This window comes from Thermobia domestica, chromosome 11 (assembly GCF_964235325.1).
Source record: "Thermobia domestica chromosome 11, izTheDome1.hap1.1, whole genome shotgun sequence".
In the NCBI taxonomy this organism is placed as follows: Eukaryota; Metazoa; Arthropoda; class Insecta; order Zygentoma; family Lepismatidae; genus Thermobia; species Thermobia domestica.
The window spans coordinates 225,103,738-225,124,963 of record NC_137464.1 but is presented as its reverse complement, the minus strand read 5'-3'; the positions used below and the strand labels follow the sequence as shown (position 1 = coordinate 225,124,963).

General features: G+C 34.0%; 1 protein-coding gene across 3 annotated transcripts in view; it reads left to right on the top strand.

Annotated features, from left to right (window-relative positions):
* LOC145664771 (uncharacterized) overlaps positions 1–21,226 on the top strand; it is a 188,198-nt gene that overhangs the window by 60,095 nt on the left and 106,877 nt on the right. For 2 of the 3 annotated variants that reach the window (XM_081731717.1, XM_081731716.1), the window contains 2 exons: positions 4,523–5,532; positions 16,796–19,324. In XM_081731717.1, the coding sequence (XP_081587843.1) occupies positions 4,574–5,532; positions 16,796–17,483 (1,647 nt within the window). In that variant the 5' untranslated portion in view covers positions 4,523–4,573 and the 3' untranslated portion in view covers positions 17,484–19,324. Of the gene's footprint in view, positions 1–4,522; positions 5,533–16,795; positions 19,325–21,226 lie in introns of those variants that run through there. The other variant, XM_081731718.1, reaches the window with a different exon arrangement.

Below are 21,226 nucleotides of genomic sequence, written 5' to 3'. Positions count from 1 at the left end.
TATATATATATATATATAAAGCTGGAAAGGAATGTCAAATCCAGAGGCAGTACAAGAAAAGCTGAACACAAGCTAGCTAATCATTCTGCACTGCGTCTAACACTTGTGATTCAAAGCAGACGAAAACAGTCCCCTGGTTACTATGACAACCCATGACGTCACGTTCACAGACCGATGGCAGCGCCATCTCACCCGGGACGACACATCGCTCCACCCACCCGAGCGCTGATTGGCTCTTTCGCTGTGCAGACGATAAAAACTGATTTCCATTGCACATATTGGAAGTTTGCGGTCTGTATATCCTTTGTCTGTGCATCCCTAATTCATTCGCATTAACGCTATGGTCCATGAGGCCCCAAATTGGATAATCAAAAGTGGGATAGGGTGGGACCAATATAACTGTGAGAGCGAGTGAGTGTGACAATTAAGGGTGAGTGTGTGGGTCTGAACAATGTTTGAGTGAGGAAGAGCGAATAATGTAATAATGTAGGAATAATGTAATACATACACCCATCGTATATATATATTTTCATTAGTACAATTGAATATTTGATTAGCTGATTTGAGAGAATTTCATTTGGTTTTCTTGTTATATCGAATTAATCTTCTTAAAGATAAAAAATAATAAAACTTTAGTTTAAGATACCCTTATTTGAAATTAATTTTTTGCTCGCACTAGTCACAACACCAGCAAGGAGGAATGACACTATATATGGATGACATAATGGATTTCTGTCTTCCAAATGTGATACAATATATACGGGAAGTGATTGCCGATCCACAACTATTCCATACTATGTATACTAACAAGGGACATCACCCAATTGTCCGGCTCCGATTTCAATGAAATTTTTCTAGCTGATAGAGAACATATATGTATAATTTGTGATGACAGAAATTTTTGCCATCGTGCATGTTTTCTATTTTTTATAATTTTTAAGAGTTCTGATGTGGTTGTTAGAGATTACTGCAGAAGTCCCTTACTAATCTTTGTAAACGTAGCGTTAATGAAAGAACAACCATGTAGATACATATAAAGCCTATGGGGAAGTTGTATGTAGGTATGACCTTGACCGCAGCCATCTTGAAATCCGCCATTTTAAATTAAGGTCAAGTTTTTTAAATAGGGATAGGGTAATGTGATACATAATTTCGGGCTAGAATTTAATCAGGAAGACAATGGTGAAGCTAGTTTTGAGATACACCTACTTGGGGAAAAGTTACAAGCATTTAATTTTCCACTTACTATGTGCGAAAGTCCCTTACCTCCGCTTCTAACCCGCGTATTAATGATAATAAGTGGATAAACGCTTCGGTAATACATATTATGCCTAGTGGGAAGTGATACGGTAAGGGTATCCTTGATGGCAGCCATCTTGATATTCGTCATTTTGAATTAAAATGAAGTTTGAAAAATGAAAACCATAAAATGTGATACCTCATTTTAATAGCAAATTTTCCCAAAAAGCCAATGATATGCTTATTTTTGTTCTATAATTAATCAGTGTGAATTTAGGACTGCTTCTAATGAGCACCAAACGTCCATTATTCGATCTTTCAAATTGGACTTCCCTCTAGGCATAATATGTATTACCGAAGCGTTTATTCACCTCTTATCATTAATACGCGGATTAGAAGCGGAGGTAAGGGACTTTCGCACATAGTAAGTGAAAAATTAAATGCCTGTAACGTTTCCCCAAATAGGTGTATCTCAAAACTAGCTTCACCATTGTCTTCCTGATTAAATTCTAGCCCGAAATTATGTATCATATTACCCTATTCCTATTTTAAGAACTTGACCTTAATTCAAAATGGCGGATTTCAAGATGGCTGCGGTCAAGGTCATACCTACCATACAACTTCCCCATAGGTCTTATATGTATCTACATGGTTGTTCTTTTATTAACGCTACGTTTACAAAGGTTAGTAAGGGACTTCTGCAGTAATCTCTAATAACCACATCAGAACTCTTAAAAATTATAAAAAATAGAAAACATGCACGATGGCAAAAGTTTCTGCAATCAAAAATAATACATATATGTCCTCTATCAGCTAGAAAAATTTTTTTGAAATCGGAGCCGGACAATTGGGTGATGTCCCTTGTAAGTATAGCTATATTTTCGTAAATTTTCTTCTGTCAACTCTAAATGGGATAAAGTATCTATATATTAAAATTATACAATAGCAATTAAGAGCGCCCGAGCTCCAACGTATAACTACGGCTTTCAAATCTTTCATTTGCGGTTGTGTGAGATTTCACGTTTAACAGAGACAGATATTTTAAATACGAGTACTTTAAATTAGTTAACTAGATCTTTTTCATAAAGTTTATGATATAAAATTGTTGTTCAAAGCCTTTGTATTTTAATAAGCCTTCTATAAAATAAATGCACATGAATTGGACTGACTCAGAGTAAAAGGTAACAAGTCACTTTTTTACAATTTTCGGTTTTTAACACAGAGTTGTAGTATTTTAAATGGCGCTTTTTTGTATGAAAAGCCCTATGAGAAAAACGTGACCAAAAACAAGTACAAGGGACGTGCAAAAGGGAATAATTAAGCTACAATGGAATCCAGACTGGGTAAAAGGGAATAAGATGACTCTCCTGAAAAATGAATAAAAATGACTTGTTACCTTTTACCCTGAGTCCGTCCAATTGTGCTTCCATCTTCCGAGTTCTTTTGAACTATATGTTGTGGACATTTATATGTTTGTGGTCAATCCTTTAGACAATGAGATCTCGGAAACTACAGGCTCAAGAAAGATGACGTTTTCATTGATCGATTTGAAATTTTGCGTAGATTATCCAGTTCTAATTGAATATTTATAAAACATGGCCGTTGTTTCCTTATTACATTTTTACGGGTACACTGGAAGAGTTGAAATTAAGAAAAGTAAAGCATCATATCCTACGCGTTATACACTCCATCACCACAATGTTGTATATAGGGGTTGCACATGTCTCAGGCGTTTGTTTCGTGGCCAAATAATAATGAAAAAGGAATGATAACCATTTCTCCAGTCTAACCAGTAAGGTGAATCTTTATTTTTGTAGTGTTTTGCCCAATGAACATCATATATAACTGGCATTATAATTAATTGTGTATGTAATGTATTTGGTTATTACATACTGCATGCAAGAAGAAAGAAAACACTGATCATGCATGAATTAGAAACTCCAACCGGAAGTAGGCTCAAATCTTGCAAACGGTACGAGATATTGAGAAAAAATAATAGATAAAATCTGCCCTTTATGATACGCCTTGCCAATATTTGTTTTCAAGACTTCTTTCACTTGTGTCTGTAAATGGACATGTACAGATGTTGTGAGAAATGAGAAGGTTATTTATGCTCATATGAGAATGATGCGCTGTGTAGAGAGCGCAGGTTCAGCTAGTTTATAATAAAATGTAATAATTTGCAATACTACTACTTTGTATGCTCAGTCCGGAGAACTTTTGAAGAGCACTTGATCCTTCTAATTGCGAACGTGCAGTTATGTAACCAGTAACAGTAGTTGAGGACATAAGTACCGGCAAGAAAACGTGGATAAACTCTCTCTCAGGTAGAAAATTTATACAAAATCAAAATAGGACAATCTATATCTAAAATAAAAGATAGGACTGACTTCTGATATTAAGGCAATTCAGTAAACAGTTTCACATACAAAAACTGAAATATTAGAAATAGTAGTAGTGACAATTATATAAATTGGAATAGCAAGACAGATTAAATTGCATAATATTATATAATCACAGGTAAATATTATTTAACTGTATGATTTATCTATCGATCCCTGCCTCAACCTAAACAATTATTAGTATAAGCACAGTAAGGTGTTGTGAGAATTCAGTTCTGTTGCGTGGAATTCAAGGGTTATAATACCTAGGTATGTACTCTTTTGCCATTGAGTAAAAAACATACTCTCCAATGATAAAAGAACTGTCAAAATCTCTATAGTCGTAACGTGCTTGAAATCCAATCAATCTGATTTTCTGACCAATGGATAAATGAAATTTGTATGGCTCCCAGTTTAAAATGCAGCTAAAGTTATGTGATACAAGTAAATCAAGGGACCTTGAAAACAACTGAAATTGTCAGGAAGATAATTAGGCCTACTGTCAAATTTCCCTCAAACCTAAAATATCGTATTTTGAGAAGATTAGGTAGAACAGAAATTCCTGTTCTGCTTAAAGATATGATCAAACATGTGCTACAAAGTTCTGGAGGGTCATTGGACAGAACAGGAATTAGGCAGAATGGGGGAGAATAATAATTACTTGAGCTACTTAGGAGAAAATTTGCTGTAAGCTCACTTCAACCAATAAACTATCCGTTCTATCTTTCCAGAAAAGAAATCATGTATGCTAGATGGTAAGATTATTAATGAAATACAAAACAAAATCATTAAGAATAATAATCCTTTGACTGTTTATATGTGTATAGTATTGGTAGGTTTCTGTATGTCCGTTGATAATTTGGAGGGAAAAAATACTAATTCTTTATTTTGTTTTATTTCAGGTTAATAAACTACAACTGAAACTTGGAATACTATTATGGAAGACAAAATTTATGTATAAAATGTTGGAAATGAATGATCCATTACAACTTCCTGCGGACTTTGACTCGAAGTCAGCATTTCAGGCTAATGACATTAAAAATGATTCGCGGGAAGAACTAAAAAAGTGCAGCCCTTTGTTTGTTAAAATTAAAGCAGAGAGATTAAGCAGTCCTTGTACCCCAGTGATACGTGTAACTCTACCAGAAGGGTATATTAATTCAGAAGTTGCAACGTCGAATGTGGAAACTGATACGGATATTAAAAATGAAATCGATTCCGAAGAAGGACTCATAATTAACGACCTGTACTATAAATATTTGAATCTTTCTGTGCACGAAGGTACAGAGCATTTAGTTTTTGCAAACAATTTCGATGCTGCAAACAAATCTGCAGAATCTACATTGGAAGGTGCATACAACGTTAATGGTATTACGGATTTACAAGCAGAAACATTAGATGATGTGAAAAATAGATATTTAAGTATTCCCAAACTCTATAGATTTAAAGAGATGTTGAAGACTGAACCTCAAAGTCCTCTGTCGAATGAATCCAAAGATCTGTCAACTGTCGGTTTGCATCCTTTTAAGGATCTTGATCTTCCTACAGCAGAAGAGGCCCCTCCAGTAATTTCTCCTAACGATAATTTTGAAGGCGCCAACAGCAGTCAATCAGAAGCAGCACCGGAAGTAACTTTCTCTGATGAGAATCGTGAAGGTATTAATAGCAGTCAAGCAGAAAAAACACCAGAACTAAATTTTCCTGATGAGGCTCTTAAATTCACTAATAGCAGTGAAACAGAAGAAACACTAGAACTAAATTTCCCTGATGAGGATCTTGAAGGCACTAATAGCAGTCAGACAGAAGAAACACTAGAACTAAATATCCCTGATGAGGATTTTGAAGGCACTAACAGCAGTCAAACAATTAAGAGTGAGCAAGAAAATGAAGAAAATTCATCTAAAACTAGCAGGTATTGTTTTTATTACATAATGTTAATTAGTCGTTTAAAATTTATTAATTAGCAATAACTACAGAGGTAAATCCATTTCCAGCCGAACAGACTGTTGTTGCTTACCTAGCAAATTTTATCCCGCCATCATCGATCATGTTCGATGTTATGGCAACCGGTATGGCGTATTGCACGACATCGTAGTTTCCACTATAGCAGACTTTTTTGCTGCTGAGTACCAGGGATATCTTATCTCACTCTAATTTGCATGCTTTCCAGAAGCTATATACCGTGTGAGCCTGACATGACGAAAAACCTGTTTGAAAAATCGAAAATCACATTAATCCATGAAACTAACAGCTTCTGGGCTCTTGACGCAAGCATCCTCGAAAATAATAGCGTGGATACTACTTGCACTATCATGCATCGGTAGAAGGCAAACAAGATTTTGACCGTGTGAATTGAAGCTTTGTACTGGTGTAGTCATACACGATGGCTGTTGTCATATAATATACATATTTCGTCTGTTAAACAGTGGACAGGATGTGTTCTTGGTTAGCAAAAACCAGTAACTACCACAAACCCTTTCAACAATCTTTTTTGAACTGATACAAAGTTACATCGTTTTTTCCATCAGCACGTTCCTAAGTGAAGCCCGAATTTTTCCACAGTCACTTAGGTAGATCCATTTACCACAACAAATTTTCAGCGGTGGCACTCGTACAACCCTCTTTTTGTTATTGCTCTTTCGCTCCACGATCGACCGTGACTGAATGCTGACCTTGCGAACAATTTGCGTACTACTTATAACAGATTGCATGAATCACTGTTGATTGGGTCATGTGCTACCATTTGGCCATAATAGATTGTGGTAATGGATTCTACTGGCCACCATGTAACATATCTTCTTTAGCACAGGTCCTGTGAGTTTCACTGAAACCCACTTTGGTTGCGATTTCGTTTTCGATATTGATTGTTGAAGAATCTACTATGCATATAACCTTCAATTAGAACACTGAGTGGTCCGTCCTTCCACAAAGACATGGCTCTAGTATTTTTCTACTAAACGGAAAATGCATTGAAAAGAGCTATGACCTTGCCTTCCCTAAAGCGAATGTTTTGGCGACATTTTGCCCACTTTCACACCTTCACTTTACTACACAACAACTGAGAGATTTGCATACTTGTGCGTACAATTTTGTTTCTGTATGAAACCTAGTTTTGGCGGGTGTCACTGTCTACAATTTGTTCGGATGGAAAAACCAATCAGTTTGTGTAAGCTCATACGATCACGTTGTGTAGAGGACACTGTAACGAGTTAGGTGACTCGATGTCACACTATAGCATTGAATTGAGATAGCATTTTGAAGCCTCACTGTTGACATTTCAAATCGGAAAGCTTTGATAATAGCTATCGCAAAAAGTAGTGGGTAAGACTATCGTCAGCACTGCATATATATCCCATAAGGTTCAATTCATAATTTTCTTTGACAAGCGTAAAAAAAGATGAACCAACAATCATGAAAAAAAATGCCTAGGATTAGATAAATATCTAATTGCACCTTTCATACTTATTTGAGGATGCTAAATCCCATTGAACTATTTTTAAATATATCTATCAATGGGATCACGGTAAAAAAATACCGCAAAGTTGGGATATTTATTTATTGAGGTCACGATAAAAAGTAACCTCAAAGATGAAATATTTATATTTATTTAGGTTACAATGAAAATACCTCAAAGTTGGGATATTTATACTTATTTGAGTCACGATAAAAAGTTACCTCAAAGTTGAGATATTTGTATTTATTTGGATCACGACTAAAATTACCTCAAAGTTGGGACATTTATAGATATTGAGATCGCGATAAAAATTACCTCAAAGTTGGGATATTTATATTTATTTATATCTCACATTTAAGCTCACTTTTCTAGGATCCTTATGGACGCATATGTTTAAAAGTAGTTTCTTTGGGTTAGACGTTCTCAAGTTAATATACGTACAAAGTGCAATTTAGAAATGTATCAAAACGGGGAGACTCCTCATCAGTGGCATAGTCGTTAGCTCTATGGGGGTGTGAAAGAGCCATTAGAATTAAATTTCACAGAAACGACCAAAGCCAATCGGTTTTTCTTCCTGGAGTAAAGTGTAAACTTTAACGCTCCGTTTTTAGCATCGTTATAAACAATATCCTTTTTGTTAATTTAGTTCATGATATGTTTCATATTATGTTATGCTTACGTGTGTTTATAATTAGAGTTCCAATAAGGCGGAAACCCGGCTTTCCAAATGTGCAACAATTTATACTTTTTGTTCAATCATTAACTTTTCTCCTTTTTTCGGGCTGAAAAAAAACAAACGTAAAACTATTTATTTAAAAAGTTAGAAAGTGTTGTAATTCGTTCTGAAGAGTCAAAATTTATAAACAAACGTAGTTATTATCACCATGTTTCTATAAACGGCCGTGTGCACGAAGTTGAACTGTAAAAAGAAATTGGTAGCCAAGTTCAGTAAAATATCTGTTGCACGAACAATGTTCAACATCAATTTTCGATCAAGTTATAATCGATTCGTCGTCTCTGTCCGGGCGGCATTTTTTATAATCGCCTGGTTTTGGGTCGCTGTTCGGGTACCATTTACTTATATAACTGTTTTCCGGGGTCTGTCCTCCGTGGTCCTGCCAATGAGTATGTTCCGGATACCTGGACTTACCTGGGTAAGGCGTTAAAGGACACCTCCTAAAATGGATTATGAAATTGTCTCTAAATTGCCTACCAATCTCAATAATGAGATGGGTATTAGGCACTGAGAGGTTCGGATGTCTCGTCTCGAAAACCTCACGGACGATCAGACGGTCACTCAGACCACAACGCACACAAACATTACTCATACACACAACAAAAACACACTAGATTAAACGACACTATGCTTATTTATTAAAATACTGTTGAAAAAAACGGATTAGAAAAATAATCACAACATTCAACACTGCATATGTACAATTATTCCCATTAATAGGATTACACTTTACTTTCTCACTGCACTATAGCCCTAATGCACTTGGGGTATTAGCACTGAGGAGAAGTCGCCGGGATAATCCCATGAAGTAATATAGTTCCAGCTCCAAACAATTCCGAAGAGTCGACACGAGTTTTCAGCAAAATTACGTTGTCTCCAAAGTGGAATGATAATGTTGGAGGAGGTGCATTATAACTAGTACGCACAAGGTCTGTGAACCTGGGATTTCACTGATTGGGGCTAGCCGTAAGAAAACGTCCTTCACTGGTTTATAGCTTGTGCCCCTTAGCACATCATACTTGATTCTCGAAACGACGTGCGTGGCTACTGCTTACAATTACGGAGTAAGACTCCTCGAACTTAGAGGTTCGAGATACGAGCTGCATTGGTCCACTGATCAATGTTGGCAGTTCATTCTTAAAAGCACTCAGGTTAAATCACATGTATGTACATGCAAATACAACATAAATAAGAGTTGATGTTAATTTTAGTCCACTGGCCACGACGCACAAGACATTGCGATAACTTGACTGTGGAAACATTTAGATAACGAGCTACTAAAGCGATTTGGCTGGTGCCATTCAGTCATTTCTGCACCTGATATGCTCTAGATCGCAGTATTTCCATAAATGATTGGAGAATACACTTACTTCAGTTCCAAATGACCATAGAACATAGTTTCTGCATATTAATGAGTCAGAGAAAAACACTGAGAACCTTCATCGCTCTCTGAAATGTTCTGACCACAAAGCAACGTTTTAAATATATATATGAATAGACGATAAAGACTTCTTTGTCCTGTTGCGTGGGAAGAAAACAGTTCCCATCAAAGAAAGAACTTATTGGCGTTGCAGAATATAGTATAAATCGAAAAAATAATCACTGCATTTACGAAATATACAGAGCGTCCACAAAAAAATACTTCTATAACCTGGTGACGGTTATAAACTAGTTGATGAAATAGGTATAACCTTTAAGGCCGACTTTCGGGGTTTAATTTCGTTGATATTGATTAGTATATAGTAGCTAGCTCTGAGTTTTGTATGCAATGTCAGTGTGATATCGACGATTTGAAAGTTGTACATGATTTAGAAGACGTAATTCGTTCACAGCGAGTTATAGAAGATTTTTGTGCATCTTTGTGTATCTGACACTTCCTTTAATATAGCTAATTTAATCTTATCACATAAATTGTCAGAGGAAATACATTCAACAAACTAGGGAAAAGTTCCAAGTGAAAAAGGAACATTTAGTCTCAGTGAAGGGAAATTTTCTTAAGGAAACATACGAACCCTGGTCACAACCCTACCTGCATTGGAGGAAATACACTACTGGATACCAAACACAAATAATAAACTCGGTTCCTGCGAAGTCATTTGAAACAGAATCACTCTCAAAATAAAACTCTCTAGTATGAATCAACCTTAACGATGTTGAATATGTGTTTCACCTTAGTTTGATTTTAGCCTATTGATTTGAATGAATTAATTTCTGCTTGAAATGACGTAGAATGTTAATCGTTTCATTTTATTGTTTTCCTCTAATGTATATCTTTCTCCGTGATACCACGTTATGAATGTTGCCAACTGAACATGACATTAAATTTTTAAACAGCAGGTTATTAAACATTTTATATCTACATGTTATATATAAACTTACAATATCAAATTTGTTATTCAGTGTTGCAAATTAAGGACGCTACAGTATCACAAACATCAAAATTTTGGTAGTTTCTCTAAAATAATAACGCAAGTAAGACGGCCGACCCAATGCATATCCTCGCAGAGTTTTCACATGTAAGTCTCTACATTCTTTCTACAATAATTTTCATCCTCGAACAACTCACATCTGACATATTACGACATTATCTTAATCAACAAAATAATATTTTCTAAGTGCTGAGCTTTTAGTAGAGCTTGTGTACTCGCATAAAGCTGTTATCACCACTATCTAGGTATAGTAGAGGAATTTTAATCCAACACGTTCAGGACCACGGCATGCCGGTAAGCAGTTTTACCGAATTATCGAACGTTAATATAGTTTTAACGCGAACACCCAAGATAAATCACTTTATATAAAAATCCAAACGGTTAGAACGTTAATTTTCTTTTTATGCACATTCTTAACCCATACAGATTCTATCAACTGTGGAAATTCAAAACATTTTCTTATGTATAATTCAATATTATAGAAAATTAAATTCAAACATTGAATATTTATTTAATTGAATCATAACTTGTCGAAGAACCAATATGGAAATTGTTATATATATATATATATATATATATATATATATATATATATATATATATATGCATTTTTTGAGGCTGTTAATTCCCTCTACATTTTGCTGTATAATGCGTCACATACTTATTAGTTTTATTAGTACCAGGCTTTCCAATGCTAATGGAATATATATACGAAAAAATATAGAAGGTTTCGTGAAACTATGAAAAAGGAAATTTCAATTATCCAATAGGTAGGAATAAAAAGATCACATGGAAATTACACCAATTGTTATATGAATATACATTCTACTCTAAATATAACTAAATAGGTAATTATCTCGTTGCAAAACTTTATACGAATCTTAGTGTTTTCGTACGTAGTTCACTAGTATTAAGCAACGACTATAAGGAAACAAGGGAAGTGTAAAAATGATCTTCATTGGAAAATCAGTGTTTGTAAGAATACGACTCCAAGTTGTGAATAATTTCATCACTTGTAAGATCCTATCATTTCTGTTAACCCTTTTTAAAAAAAAAATAATATGCATAAGTTGTAAAAATTAATACAAACTTCATTTAAAAAAAATCATAAAACACATGATACAAAGACTTGGTTTGTTAAGTATCTAAATACACAATAGCACACACAACTTAATGCATCTAAGGAAATATAATACAAGATTAAAATTATCAGTTACACTTTCATTTTATTCCCTGCCCGAATATGTTTATTTGCCATCTTCCGTTTCTCTTTATTCTGATCGTCTTGAATTTATTTTTATTTTTTATTTATACAAAAGACATGCTACAGAATATAGACCAGTGCTGGAAGATTTATACAAGATATCTACATTTGTTCACAATATATTAAACCATTACAATTAAAACATATTTTTACTAACACAAGTCCTTTAAAAAAATAAGAGGAAAATAAAGAAAAGAAGAAAATCAGAGTAACAGAAATACCATAGTATACGAAAATTGGAAATCGAAATTTCCTACAATTTATTTTGATAATATTCTAATTTCTCACACTTAATATACGTCATTAATAGGGAAGTTGGTCTTCCAGATTTCCCACACTTAATATGTCTAAATTATAAAGGGAACTGGTCCTCCAAGTTCCTTATGACTGACAGGTATAACATGTGGATAGTAGAAGATGGAAAATGTTGGCCCAACGAGCAATAGCTTATTTTAAGGGACTAAGTATTTCTTTTTGCTATTTTTTTTTGTAGTAATGCGTCAGTATCCTCTGTCTTAATTTATCATTTTTAAGGCTACTAGAATATTCAGCAAATTTATTCCAAAAGTGTTTTTTGATGTCTTTTTTAAATAAAGGTATTGCTTTTATATCCTTTATATCTCTAGGCAGACCATTAGAAGTTCGTGTGATGTTATGCTTGACGCTATTTATACCATACTTTGTTGTATTAACATTATCAATATCAATATCATTCTTTTTTCTAGTATTATAATTATGTACCTCTTTCCTCTTTATTAAAAGTAGATTACTATGTATTTTATTTTAAAGTACATTATGGACATACATACAGGATTGGATTTTAATTAATAAATCGAATGGCAGTATATTTGAGTCCATAAATAAACTCTTACTTGGATAGTCCAAAGGTCGACGATACATTGCTCTAATGGCTTTCTTTTGTAATATTATGAATGGTTGTATTTTTGATTTATTAGTATTTCCCCAAATAATACACAAATATATCAAATGACTTTGTATATATGCACTGTATACCATTCTTTTTAAGTTCGTTGTTAGGGTTATTCTAAAGCGGTACATAATACCTACAATAGGAGTTATTTTCTTTTCTAAATTTTTAATATGTAATTCCCAAGTTAGATGTTGATCTATTATTATCCCTAAATATGTTGTGTATTCAACTCTTTTCACCTTCAAATTCTTAATTCCAATTTTGTTCGACAGAGTTATCTTTGACAACGGCTTGTGAAAAATTATATAATGAGACTTTTCTAAATTTAATGACGATAATTTTATGCATAACCAATGATAAAATGTAGATAAGTCTTCTTTAATGTATGTTATCAGTTCCTCTACAGTATCAGCTTTATAGAATATAGCACTATCATCAGCAAATAAAGTTATTCTACCTCTTAGATTAAGCAGATGAACATCATTTACATAAATTAAGAACAGTAACGGTCCCAATATGGAACCTTGTGGAACACCATGCTCTATTTGAGCCTCATTACTTTCTTTTCCATTTACTAAAACATATTGTGACCTATTATACAAGTAACTTTTAAACCATGAAAGAGATATACCTCTGAATCCTAAATTTTCTAGCTTTTGAAGCAATATGTTATGTTTGAGTGTATCAAATGTTTTCTTTAAATCAGTAAACAATCCTGCTGCAAGTTTATTGTTATCCAAACATTCTTGAATTTCTACTACTATATCAGTTACAGCATTTAAGGTACTTGATATTTTCCTAAAACCATATTGATATTTATAAAAATAATTTATAGACTCTAGATAAGTTACCATTCTATTATGTACACACTTCCCAATTTGGAAATGCAGCTTAATACTGATATTGGCCTATAATTATTCCGATTTAACTTATCTCCACCTTTATAAATTGGAATGACTTTGGCAGTTTTACATTGCATTGGAAATTCGCCTAGAGTAAAGGAAAGATTTACTAATTCAGATAAAGTATGGTTTATGGTGTCCTTGCAATTTATTAAAATTTCATTATGTAATCCATCTTTTGTCTGATTTATTTTGTTCTTTAGCGAACTAATAATTCTAATAATTTCTATGTGGGTAACTGGCGTAAAAAAGAAATAGCGGTTGTATGGTATACCCGTATTCAAAGCTGTATTTTCCATTAAGGGTATCTTTGATGCTATTGTTTTACCAACATTTGCAAAATGATCATTCAACACATTTGGTATATGTTCATTATCAACTAAGGTGTTTCCTATTTTCAATTGTATACCATCTATATCATTATTTATCTTATTAGTTAATATTTCTTTAACAACACCCCAACATTTCCTATTGCCAGACAAAGATTTCTGTATTTTTTTTGTGATAATACTCGCTCTTCAGTTGCCGTCTCGACTTTGTTACCATATTTCTAAGTTTTCTATGCTCATTTCGTATATTATCTGGGAATCTATATTATCTGGGAATTTTTTAATTAAAGGGTAATATTTATCTCTTACTTTTACTAAACTTAACAATTCCTCGTTTATCCAAGGAGACTTAGGTTTATATCATTTCCTACAGACTTATGCATACTTTTATATTTAGATATTTCAATCCCGTTTGATATATACTTTATCAATTTACCGTGTTGTTCATTAATACAATTTGTAGTTAAAGAAGGTTTTGTATTCCTAAAATAATTATTTAGTATATTATAATTTATTTTAGGTAAACTTGAATGTTCGATATTGTTTACATAACATTGTACTCGTTGAAATATGATGTTACATATTAATATATTATGGTCACTTATATCAGTTAACATATTATTAACAGAAACCACTTCACTTAAATCGTTTACTAATACATGATCTATCAGGATTCTATTATTATCAGTCAGCCTGGTCGGATATTTAATACTTGCCTGAAAGAGGCCATAATTTCCACAAAACTGTACATATTTCAAAGTTTCAGTTGAATCTCTGTTTAATGTGTCAATATTAAAGTCCCTTACCATTAGAATGGATGAATTTTTATAACTAGTTAACACAGTCTCCATGTCATCTAACAGTTCATTAACCATATTCTTGTTTGGATTATATATACTAAAAAGCATTAAATTTTTCAACATAAATTTTATCTATATTCCTAGTACACTATACGCTTTATCTATAATATAGAATTGTCTACAACTTAATTCATTACTGATATAAACAAGTATTCCTCCACCACGATTATAGTCCCTACACACATAGAACTTATTATAGTTATTAATATTATTGTATTCAATTTCACCAGAATACAACCATGTCTCAACAATAATAATAACTTTTACAATATGTATTGTATGTAACATTAGTTCTAATTCATTAATTTTATTTCGTATACTTCTAGCATTTAAATATAAAATTGAAAAAGTTTCTCTATTGTTTGAATCAATACAGTTTTCTGTAGTTCATTCATCTTTACTGGTCTAGATCATTGCCTGGGCAACACTAACGTTAGCCATGCCCTTTTCTGATAATATAAATAAATTATTTATAAGTCTTTAAAATCACTACTCTATAGAACTTTTTAATGAATATGACGAAACTTTTTTTTTTGTTCCATTTTGTAGGTGCATGAATACTTTTTGCACTAACTGTAAATTGTTTGCTGTAATTATCTTTAGACAATAAGCACGAAAGGACGAAATACAGAAGAATTTCCATTTAACCATTCTACTGTAGATACCACCCATACCTTATTTCTTTGTTATTTTCACAAGTGGAAGTAGCAATGCAGCAAAAATATAGGAAATTTCGTTAAAATATAGGAAATATAGGAGTTTATAGGAAGAGACGCAAATATATAGGAAAAATAGGAAATACAGGAGTACTGGAAAGCCTGTAGTACTTTTAGTACTTGAAGCACTCGCTCTGGGCTTTGAGAACATCTTACAGTGTATTACCCCTTGCATATAGATACTCAGTTGTAATACTGTGCAAATGTGTTTATGTAACTCACTAGATAACAGGAAATACTGTAGTGAAAAAAAAAAAAAACACTGACAATCACTAATAAACACTGAGAGAACTAAAAACGCGAGCAGCGAAGTGGTCTAGGGCAACAAACGACCGAATTCACCCGAAAACGCGAGCGGTTACCGTACATAGACTATTCTTCTCCCTAACGTGGAAATATGTTAGTTATGCTAGGCAAAAGAACATGTATGATAGGCGATCTTTAATCCGGCATACCATTTTTCGATACATTTTGTAACCCGGCACCGTTCGACCCTGCTCGTGTTTTTTTAAAATTTTTTTAGGAGGGGAGTGAATTTGGTCATTTGTTCCCCTAGACCATTTCGCTGCCCGCGTTCCTACTTCACTCAGTGTTTATAGTGACTTTCAGCTTTTTTTCTTTTCAACATGAGTGCTCCCTGTATTCTACCGGTTTACATATCGTCGCTGCGCCTCAAAGAACCGCTATGTATTAAAACTACAACTTTTCAGGAGAAGCAAAAAACATTCCGAACTCCAAAAATTTTGCAAACTATACGGAAACACTTGAAAAATATAAAATTGGTCCTGCGTATGTTATGCACTGGACATTGTTGTAGCTTGCGGTATTATATTACTATTTTTGTGTTTACTTAGCACCTTTTGCGCCTTTATAAGCACATAGAGGATTTGTATACATTAATCAATACGTACGTGATAAGAACCTTAAGCCATAATTTTAATCTATAATTTTTCATTGTTGTCGCGAAACAGTTGAATATTAACTTACTACGTTACAAGAGACGCTGCCTGACAGCTTTCTGGTTTATTTGCACGACATAATTCATTTTCGACAAAAAGGTCACATAGCGGTTCTTCGAGGCGCAGCGACGATGATATGGTTCCACAATATTATAACTGAATATATATGGAGGGTAATGTACTGTGAAATGTTCTCGAAGCTTATAACGAGTGTTTCAAGTACTATAGCACGGCCAACAAGAGAGGGTCTCTGACGTTTCTTACCACATGCGGTGGGTCATCGTAGCCCCTACTTTGATACCAGTGTTACCAACCACGATCATTCTGCCTTATACCATTAATTAAATTGCCACTACAGTTGCACCGAAAAAAAAAAAACTTGACACGCGAGTAGTGGCAATGTCACTGCGAGCTGTCAGAGACGTTCTCTTACTGGACACACTATAAATGTGCTTATGAAACTAATAAGTGTAAGCATGGGACTCTTTATACAGCAAAAACTAGATATTAATAGTGTTGAAAAACGCTAAAAGAAAGTTCATAATAGTATCACATTGCTTCTTCGACAAGTAAATTTTTCATTTTTTGCTCGTAGGTCTCTAATCAACGAGGAAACTAAAAATGATGATTATACCAATGCAAATGAAATTACAGTTCTTACCAGTGATGATGATGATTATGATTCGCCAACATTTGAATGTAATGATTGTGGTAAATCGTTTCGCAAGAGGAAGCATATTGTAAAACATATTAGAGTACACATTCCTAAAGGACCTTTTATTTGTAAGTACTGCGATAAAGAATTAACCACGGAATATAATCTTGAACGTCACGTAACAGCTCTTCATAGAGATGATACATCCTTGCACTGTAAGTATTGTGGGAAAGTTTTCCGTTTTAGAAGTCACTTTAATAGGCACGTTGTCACCCATAAAGGAGAACACGCTTTTACATGTGAATACTGCGGTCGGAAATTTGCTCGCAAAGATCACTTAGAAGCTCACAGAAAAATCCATTTACCATCAAGAAGTCCAAAGTATATTTGTGATTACTGTTCCAGTACGTTTACTTTGAGGAGCAGCCTTGTTCGACACATCAACCAACATTTGAAAGCTATGAAATACAAATGTTCTGAATGTGGTAAATTCTTCTCCCAACGATCTAATCTTGTCACACACATTAAAAATGTACACGGGAAAGAGAAGCCTTACCAATGTATTGCTTGTGGTAAATCTTACACTAGAGAAAGTTATTTAAAAGCACATTCTGAAATTCATAAATGATACTTTAGCGCCGATACAAAAATAAATTTAATATAAAGCAATACAAATAGTAGTTATATTTTGTAAACACGGTACTTATTTTACTTTAACGCTGATAAGGTATTTTGGAGTAAAGATGTATTGATCCAATAGATGGCAGCACATATCTCCTATCTTCCCAGTGATTTTTTTCACTAATCTACAATATTCACAATGATTAGTCCAACCCAAGTCTAGAGATACATATTGGACATTTTCTCAAATCATATTGAACCAATAATCTGTTAACCCCTTTTTAATTGTTTCATTCACTCGTTATTGAGAGCAGTTGATTTCAGTTCCACAACAAGATGTTTCCTATAATTTTGTTAATAATGAAGACAATTGAATAATAGCTTTGAAAACAATACACAAGTAACTTATTCTCTGCATGTTAACTAAATTTGTGTTTGTACAAAGTTATCAAAAATAAATGAGTTGGTAGGTCTTTAATTTCATCAGACAGTACTATCTATAACTTTTTTTTTTTTTTTAGGTACCTACACCTTCTGCATTTAGCCTATTTATTTGTATCAGGAAATTATTTTTGTTTTGTTTCAAATGAACTGGAATTTTAATTGCTTAATATTAATTATATAATTTTATTGATATACGAGGAGTGATTAAAAAGTAAGATTACAAAGCCTGCAGTTAAATGTGTATATAATATTTCATACAATCAACAGATAGTACACACATTAGGTTATTTTTCGACATACCTCTGTAGTCGCCATATCGGTTGAAGCCCCCATCGCATCGTGGGATGAGTTTCAAGATTCCCTTGTGGTAGAAACCCTGTCCTTACGTGTTCAGCCACGTTGTCTCAAAGTGTTTCACTCCATCGTCTGAAGCGAAACGACGGCCTCCTAGGTGCTACTTCAAGTTTGGGCTGTAGGGAGGGTGGTCGATGATGTCCAAGCTGTGTTCAAATCTGTTGATACCGTGCTGTTTCGGCCACTGCGTTTCTCGTCGGTGACGTTTTCTTTACCAGTCGCAAACTTTTGGACACTATTCTTCGACATGCTGAAGAGATATTCCAGTCTCTTCGTAAACCCCTAAAAGCTACCGGTGAAGTTCAGCCGTGGTTACATATTTCGCCCACAGAAATCGAATAACTGAGCGGATTTCTTCGTAAGACCAGTTTTCCAAACGATTCATCATTTGTGTTTACATATAACTAACGCCATAGATAGCGGGTGGTTGAAACTGCACAGTTGTCTATTTCAAGTATTAAGATTACCGCACACTCCTCAATTTCTCTATAACGGGCGAAACTCCAGAAGTATCGACCTGGTAACCTTAGCTTCTGATCCTTCCTTGTATTCTTCAAAACTATTTAAATGTCAATTACTTCATGAAAATTAATTTTTGTCATATGTAATTGTAATATTTAGTAATCACATAGTAAAGAAAACATAAAAAGTAACATTTCACCATTGAATAAATGGGGTAATTTATGCTACCATTGGGAAGCTTGTGCGATCCAGACTTGATGTTTTAACGAGGTTGGGTTATTATACCAAATTTGTCGTCATAATTTACTGATTGTACCCGATTCTGTTAATACAGTTTGCGACCAAGTAAAACACCCTGATTAATGCTAATCCTTGCAAAATGGTGCGTAGCCTACATGTTTTGATGAATCGAAATAATGATATGCGCTATGACCAGTCATATTCGCAGGAAAGTGTTTGTAAATTAATAATTCATAAAAGTTTTATTACTCATTACAAGGATTAAGTTACTAATATTGTTATTTAGGCATGTTATTAATTTTGGAATGTGCGAATGCTATTGATAAAATGAAATCATAACATTACAGTTTAATTTTATTCGTTAAACCCTGCATATATTTATTATTGTTTGCATAGATTGGTATAGTAATATATTTTATGATATTATATTGTCATGTAATACAGTATATTTGTTTGTAAAATATTTTAACTTTTATGGATCTGAATAAAGTATTTACATACCTGTATTGATATTTTTGGAATTTTAAATTATAATTACAAACAAAAATAACACTTTTACAAAAATGTTTGTTTTTCAGTTATGTCACAAATGGTATTATTATGGTATTGCATAACGTTCCGACTAGAAAAATGAAATCTTGAAGTTTAACGTCCCACGCTTATGCCGATTAGGCTAAAGGAGACGGTAATAATGAGAAATAAGTGAAATGATAGAATGAAGAAAGTGGGAGGAAACGGGAGAACCCCGAGAAAACCCACGAGCACGGTGTTTGTCCACCACAAAGTCCACACGGTCGTTCCGACTAGAAACCGGCCGATTTAACAATCAGAATTACGTAGTATATGCAGGCAAATGTGATACTTAGTTTGGATAATGATCACTCTTGGAAGACCTTATTACAATAGATGTAATAAAACTTACAGAATCATTCCCTCCTATCAAGGGCCGGATTTAATATTTCGCCGCTCCTAGTCCGAACGTTGTTAGCTGCCTATCACCTCACCGTACAAAACTTAACACAATTGGATATAAAAAAAATAAACTTAATTCAAACATAATTGTTTCAACATTTTGGTGTAAATTTTAATGAGTTTTGGTATTGTCATAGGATGTGAGGCACATACAATATGTGCAGATGCGTGCCGCGCACTAAAAGAAGAGCGTAAAGCGCTCCTCCTTATCCAAATGTCCCCTGCAAGTACAACGTTCAAATTCCACTCTACTTCAACTACTAATGATTGAAGCCAATAAAATCGTTAAAGAAATTAGTACTTGGAGGGCGTTTGCTGTGATTTCATTCATGTGCATTACTATTAAACTTCATTCGTCTTCCTTAATAAGTTCCATTTGATGGGGGTCACTATGCCCGGGGCTAAAGATAAATTCAGCTCTGCTTCTACCGCTGGTAGCTATTGATACCAAGCACAAAATAACATAAGGTTCAATTATTCCGGGTTATTTCGAGGAAACTTTATTTTGCCTATAATAGATTTCCATATCTGCATCTACAAAATGTCATAGTTTCATGTCTAAAAAATAATATAGTTTTCTTTCTCTTCATTCTTTCTTTCTTTTCCACATATTCTGCAGTATATGTTCAGTTATGTTTTGAAACTTATTTTTTTTTTCTATATTACCCCATGCCTCATTTTTAGCTCACTTCTAATATCCATTATGTTCTCACTTGTTACATAATGTTCGCAGTCCCAAATTACATGTTTCGGTGTTTGGTCTAGTCCGCAATTTAGAGGTCTGTACGGGCCGAAATTTTTAGCCCGGGCCCGGCCAGGCCCGTGAATTTATAATGTGGGACCCGACCCGAGTCTAAAATATGTTTTAGTATTTAGACCCGAGCCCGACCCGAGCTCAATGTGATAATCAAATGAGCCCGAAATACAGAAACTTTATAATTTACTCAAAATTTTATATTTTTATTTACAGCAACTAGAAGTTTAATTTTGCAGTTGTGCTTTAAAGGTTATGCAGAAATAACGGTCCAAATGTCCAATAAAATATCGTATAGTACATTTACAAAGTTAGGCCCGAGAAATATGGTCGTATATTTAAAACTTTACGGCCCGAGCCCGACCCGGGACCGAAGTGATATACACTTTGTAGGCTCGAGTCCGGCTGGCAGGCTGGGTCGGGCTCAAGCCCGTGCAGACCTCTGCCACAATTACACGTTTGATTGATTATTTTCTATGTTTAATCTTTTAAGGTGAAATTTGGAGTGTCAGTGGCCTGTGAGT